Source organism: Typha latifolia, chromosome 14, assembly GCF_019914945.1.
Source record: "Typha latifolia isolate L0001 chromosome 14, TyphaL0001v2, whole genome shotgun sequence".
NCBI classification, from domain to species: Eukaryota; Viridiplantae; Streptophyta; class Magnoliopsida; order Poales; family Typhaceae; genus Typha; species Typha latifolia.
Genome location: NC_133099.1, coordinates 4,054,625 through 4,061,810, shown reverse-complemented (window position 1 = coordinate 4,061,810; position 7,186 = coordinate 4,054,625). Strand labels below are relative to the sequence as shown.

Genomic DNA, 7,186 nt, shown 5'->3' with positions numbered 1-7,186 from the left:
TATATAGTTTCAAAAAAATATTCAAAAGATAATAATCTGACGTCCAAAATTTATGAACCGTAGTTTAAGTATAAAATTCTGACAGTAATTTATAGTTTTTTAACTAGATATTGTAATTTATTTCTAACATAGAATAAATTCTCCTTTTGAAAAGTTGATTAAAGAAATTTTACTTATTTAAACTATCTTTAATTAGTTTTTTACTATATTAATTAAAGAGCAATTATAAAGATTTATATAGACAAATAAAGAAAACTAAAAGATAGAAGAAAAATAGGAGTAGCAAAATAAGAAAAAGAAATAACGACAAAGTCGAAAAAGAAGAAGAACCGGTAGGAGCATAAGAAGAAAAGGAAGAAAAAATTGGTATAAATTATTTTTCTTTTATATTGTGTCCCATAAGTATTTAATAAACACAATAAGAAAGAAGGGCAAATTTGAAAAAAATAATAATAAAATATCTCATCAGCAATGAAAATAAAAAACAGATCAACTAATATACGTCAACGTGAAATTAAGAGGTACTTCTTTATACGTCAACGTGAAATCTCAGTGCTACTATTCTTTGAAATAGATCAACTAATATAAATTAAGAGGTAACTAATAACATACAGCTAAAACATTGCAATGTGTGCACAAGCTGTAGAAGCAAAGAATAGTGTGGGAGAGAACGAAAAAAAAAATTGGGTTTATAATACAATAAACACAAAATGTTGGTATTATATTAGTCAAATTAATCGTGATAACTTACTGAATTTAATGTTTAGCACCTATCAGATCCGTTTTCATTCCTAATCCTAAGCAATAGTTGAGTGTTATAGTAGTATATGAGTACAATAAGCTAATAAATCGGAATCCGAAGCAACACTATTGCACTCACTCTTTTTAATTATCTCAGAAGAAAGGCAAGCTTAAGCTTGAAGTGGAGTATTATTCATAGAACAACTTCCCATTGGGCCAGGGCGGAATCCCAAGCCTTGGTAGGTAGGTAGGTCTGAACTTAAGCCTTCTTCCACCCATGCCCACTATACAACGTCGATATCCAGCATAGTTGTCGCCCATGGAATATAAGGTCGGTGGAGTAGAAAGCTAGATCCTCGATATATCTTCAACTATTAGTGCCACGACGCCAAACTCTCACTCATTTATAGTAGTGGCGACTCCACTTAGACGATGAACAGCAACGCAATGCAAGAATTCACCACAGTTACTCTCCTTCTGGGTTTCCTACTTTTGGCCAATCTTGCCTCTCCGAGCCCGCCACCGGACACGATAGTGTGCTCCTCGGGCACAACCAGTTGCACTGTCAGCAACGCCTACGGTGCCTTCCCCGACCGCTCCACCTGCCGCGCCGCGGCCGCCGTGTTCCCGGCCACCGAGGAGGAGCTGGTCGCGGCGGTGGCGGACGCCGCGGCTCGCGGGAAGAAGATGAAGGCGGCGACGAGGTACTCTCATAGCATTCCGAAGATAGCTTGCCCCGGAGGGGAAGACGGCGTTATCGTTAGTACGAGGCGCCTCAACCGTATCGTCAGCGTGGACGCGGACGAGATGACGGCCGTGGTTGAGAGCGGAGTGGTGCTGAAGGATTTGATCGAGGCGGCGGCGAAGGCCGGGCTGGCGCTGCCCTACGCGCCCTACTGGTGGGGGTTGACGGTCGGCGGGATGCTGGGGACCGGCGCGCACGGGAGCTCTCTAACGGGGAAGGGGAGCGCCGTGCATGAGTACGTCGTCGGGATTAGGATCGTCACGCCGGCGCCGGCGGAGGAAGGGTACGCGAAGGTTAGGGTGTTGGACGTTACTGACCCTGACATGGATGCGGTTAAGGTTTCTCTTGGGGTTCTTGGAGTCATTTCTCAGGTACGTAGTCGTCCCTTGTCATCGGGTATATACTTTTAAGATATTATTATTATCACTAAAATATTTCGACTCTCAATTTGTGGCAATTATGAAAGTTTTCTGTAACAATTATATATATATATATATATATATATATATATATATATAATTGTTATCTTGTTTCCTCTCCCTCTGCATATGCATTTCTATGTATTTCTGTTGAATTAAATAGAGGTGATGATAGTGTTATTCCCGAGGTCAACGTCTTTAATAATAATAAAATTATAAAAACACCCTAATTTTCATTATATGATATTTTAAGCTCTCTCCTTTTGTCATTTATAAATAAAACCTTCTATTTTCTATAAAAAAAAGAGATATAATTTAACTCGATTATGGGGTTAACTTAATTATAAAATCAAATTAAACTATAACTAGCTTGGACAAAAATTAAAATGTGGAATTGGATAACTATTCAAGAAATCTAAGTGTAAATAACTATATATAAATATAGTCAAAATATAGTGTGTTATTTGTAACTTTTTTTAAAGTAATTAGCAATCACAGATACATGGCTGGAATTTGGAATATATTACATTTGACAATTTCTTAGGCCTTGTTTGGACCCCTCTTATAATTTGCCTAGGTTTTGTATTATAGTTGTTAGATAAGGAAATAAGTCCAAATGAAGAAGTTGAGTTACTTTTTGCTAGGTAAGGATGTCTTTTTTTCCATTTATTTTTTATAATTAAATATTTAGAGTAGAGAAGTTTTTAAAATTTTTTTTTTTTTTCTTTAAGTATTGCATTTGACTGCGGTCCGTGACTAAATATACTATATAACTTAACCCCTATAATGCGAGTTATAAATACCATATGAATAACTTATATGTATTATTTAACCCTTGAGTTTCACTTCAATTGTCTTAAAAATCTTGACAAGTATAAGAGATTTGCATTAGCACCAAATTAGAGAAATACCTATGTAATTTTGCAATTTGGCCTCTCAATCTATGTAATTTTACAATTTGGACCCCCGTTAAATCTTTCACTAACCCGTGTAGCCCAAAGCTTTTACAATTTACATAGGTTTTGTATTATGGTTGTTTGATAAGGAAATAAGTCAAAATGAAAAAGTTGAGCTACTTTTTGCTAGATAAGGATTGTCGATTTTTTATTTATAATTAAATATTTAAAGTAGAGAAGTTTTAAAAAATAATAACTTTTTTTCTTTACTTTCTAACAACCAAATGTTCCTCAACTTAGAATTACTAAAATTATTTTGATCAAATTCTTGGTGGGAATCATCATTTACGCTTAAGAAGACGGCGACTGATCGTTTGCAATTCTTACTTACGTGTAAGGATTTGAATTTTAAATTTTAATATAATTTAAAAGATGAAATTGTCATTTAATGACTCCACAAGAGAAGAACTCATCATGGACAATTATAAATTATTGTTAGTAATTAATATTTTATAAATCTGCATGCTTTTATATATTAATTTTCTGTTCATAAAATTTGCCCCTACCTCACCTCTTTGGGTTCCCTCCTCCCACCCACTAACCACTATCTCACTTGAAAGAAGTCTCTCATCCCTAGTTAAAACTAGTGCTAAACAATGGCTTATTCAATCCATTCCTTTGGTAATTTCAGGTGACATTTGTATTACAACCATTATTCAAGCGTTCAATTACCTTCTCCAAACGCAGTGACTCGAACTTAGCAGAATCAGTCGTCACCTTCGGCGACGAGCATGAGTTTGCCGACGTTGCATGGTTTCCTGGCCACCGGAAAGCCCTCTACCGTATCGACGATCGCGTTCCCATCAATGCCTCAGGCAATGGGCTTTTTGATTTCATTGGCTTCCGATCTACTGCAACACTGGTAATAGCAGCTACTAGACTAACAGGTACCATTTTGTCATCAAGAGTTTTTTTTCCTCCCCCCTTCTAGGGGGAAATAATATTTGTTGAGAAAAATTCATTATTGACAAAGCTGTCATAAGAAAATTTATAATTATGTTCATACTCAGTCTCGTTAGATTTACTCGCTCACTCTATGATTCTAGGTAGGGGTGAAAACGGGTTAGATAAAATCCTACTTGATTTGGTCCCATATTCGAGCTTTGTCGAATGGATTGAGATTTTCTTATTTATATCCGAATAATTAATCTGTACTGATACGGATGAGTTAAGAGATATTTATTAATTTTTTTATAGGTTTCAAATATTATTCAACAATATTCAATACATATTCGTGGTTAAGTTTAGCAAATAGTGATTCTTATCTATTTATTATCCTCATTCATATTTATATCTGAAGAAAGGAAATATGGATATGGATTCTGACTCGTTTTCACCCCAAACTCTAGCAAATCTATGTAAGGGTGTTTATATTATTTTGATAAAATTCCTCTTTAAATATTATTTCATATTTGTGTCTTAAAACCTTTATTAGTTTTTTTACTTGATACTCTCAAATAAGAGTGTAATCGAATCAGATTTTAAATAGATAGATAATTAAAATATTTATATTTAATATATTTATTATCATATTATGTCAGACTTACAATGAATTCAAATTCAATCCGATAATAGATCGTACTTGGATTCCTAATGGATAACTGGTATACTATGAAATTAAAAATATAATAATTTTATTCTAAAGCAATAAGTCAAAAAAAATTGTACTAAATTATGATAATTTAATCCGGTTACACTCTACCCTCGTATCTAATTTCTTAATGATGAAATTATCCTTTATTATTGTATGCTTACATTTCTCTCCGTTAAGAAAATATTTGACTCTTTTCCCTATTTAATTATTAAACTTATAGTTGCAAAAAGGTATACATATATACAAATATGAAATAATAAACTCTGGAGGAGTATAAATAGGAAAAAAAACATCACTTTTATGATACTACGAGAATACCCTCATCCTAAGCTGATGAATTTTGTCTGACCGAGTTGACTTAGATCTCAAAGTTTCTTGGTCAAAAACTGAAAATAAAATCGATATATCAATAATAAAAGTATAGCATGTAATGAATATTTGGACCTTGGTTGACTTAAAATTTAGCTTCGAAGGTCGAATATATTTGAAGTAAATCAGATTATAAATAATAAAAATATCGTAGTGAACTACCTGTTTGGTTGAATATTGATAAATTAAAAAAAGTGTTATAGAGTAATCTTCAATCATGGTTTTTTTTTGTGTGTGTATGTGTGTGTGTTTGATTGCTATATTAGAATAGAAGGTGTAACTTTAACTCTAAGTTTTTGGTTGTTAAAATATGAAGATGGGGTAAGATTAAGGCAAAATATCAAAACAATTGATGTTTCTAAAACAGTGCTCATGCTATTTGCTTTTAGGGTATTCGATAGATATCTATATTGATCTTAAACATCATTAAATAGCCTCTCCTCTCTTCCCCCTCTAAGTAAGAATAAGAAAATATGAATATGGCGTCGTATGACATTGTTAACTATGATATTTGTTATAATAAATTTAGATGGTGCATTGCACCTAAATAAAGGACATCTAATCTATGGACATGTCTCTCTAAAATATTATGCAACTTCTATCTAAATTTTATCTTGACTATTTTCTCAAACCCAAATACATGAAGAGGAAGGCTTGGAGGCCACCCGCAATGGCGACGGCAAATGCGCCGATGCCTCTCTGACGAACTCTGCGATCGCCCTCAGTAGATATGGCTTAACAAACAATGGCATTTTATTCACGGGCTATCCGGTGATTGGCTACCAAAATCGGATGCAATCCTCAGGGGGTTGCATCACCAGCCCAGAGGATGCTCTCCTCACTGCTTGCCCTTGGGATCCAAGAATCAAAGGCGAATTCTTCCACCAGACAACCATCAGCATTGCACTCTCCAAAGTTAAGAACTTTATTCTTGATATCCAAAAACTCCGTGACATGAACCCAAAAGCCCTTTGTGGTGTCGAGCTCTATAATGGGATCCTCATGCGCTACGTCAAGGCGTCGACCGCATATTTAGGTAAGCAGGAGGACATGTTAGACTTCGACATAACTTATTATAGAAGTCATGATCCGATGGCTCCGAGGCTTTATGAAGATGTGATAGAAGAGATTGAGCAGATGGCGTTATTCAAATATGATGGGCTTCCACATTGGGGGAAGAATCGCAACCTTGCGTTTGACGGAGTGATAAAAAAGTATGCGAAGAGTGGGGAGTTTGTAAAGGTGAAAGAGAAGTATGATCCTAATGGGTTATTTTCAAGTGAGTGGAGTGACCAAGTGCTTGGAATAAATGGGAGAACAAGCATAACAAAAGAGGGTTGTGCATTGGAAGGGCTATGTATTTGTTCCGAGGACAAGCATTGTGCTCCTAGTAATAGATACTTTTGCCAGCCTGGAAAAGTTTACAAGGATGCAAGGGTGTGCACTTACTTGAAAGCATGAAGAAAAATCGTTTCACAAACCTACTATAGTAAGATCCATGTGTTTGTATATGTGTGATTTTTTTTTTTGTTATGGAAAAGTCTGTGGACAAAGAAAATCTATGTTTATAAATGAGTGTTTGGTTATATAATAGTATTATATATTGTTGCTTTGCTATATAATAACTTTTGGATTAATTTAGAAATCTGATATGATATTAGTGAGAGGTACATCTTCACAAATGAATGATATATAAAAGTGTTGGTTTGTATTTTGTAGCTTTCTTTTCTTTTTCTTTATTTCTTTCTTTGAGAGATATAGAAGTGGAAGCCAAATGATGTCTTAACCGATGCCCTTGGATTTAAATCCAGAATTATTCATAAGAACATGAGAATATTCATACAATATGAACTTATTAACTAACCCATTAATATCACATTCGTATAATATTGGCTTGTTACTTAAAAACTTTAAGATTTTGATTAACTGGTTTTCTAACAGTATAAAAAAAAATAATAGTCTCAGAGAGCAAGGAATTTATAGTAGATATTGTATTATTTTAGTCAATCAAAACAATGATTCAAAGGTTTAGTATCACATCCAATAAATTTGTAAATAAACCTCTTATAAATCTTTGTAACTTAACCAAGATATGTTGAGGTAAAATCCAACATTTTTCACAAAAAAAGAGCGAGTTACATCAAACATGACGAGCCAAAATTTCACTCTAAAATAATCTACTCATCTGAATGTACACAATCTTAACAATTGTACTATAAAATCAAATCTGCCATGTTCTGAATCGAAATAAAATTTTAAAGACATCTGAAAGGGAGGTTTCTTATCACAAAGGAAGTTGCAGTAAGGAAAGCAAAGATAGAAATGTTCATGAATAAGAGCTAGTTAACTGCTAAAAAAATAT

At 34.1% G+C, this 7,186-nt stretch overlaps 1 protein-coding gene across 1 annotated transcript; it reads left to right on the top strand.

The window, feature by feature from the left end:
* The first annotated feature begins 1,114 nt into the window (after positions 1–1,114).
* On the top strand, positions 1,115–6,410 carry LOC140800661 (L-gulonolactone oxidase 2-like). The gene is made up of 3 exons (XM_073155429.1): positions 1,115–1,857; positions 3,493–3,748; positions 5,471–6,410. The coding sequence occupies exons 1-3, from the start codon at positions 1,174–1,176 to the stop codon at positions 6,283–6,285; spliced, it is 1,755 nt and encodes a 584-aa protein (XP_073011530.1). The 5' UTR covers positions 1,115–1,173; the 3' UTR covers positions 6,286–6,410.
* The last annotated feature ends 776 nt before the right edge of the window (positions 6,411–7,186 follow it).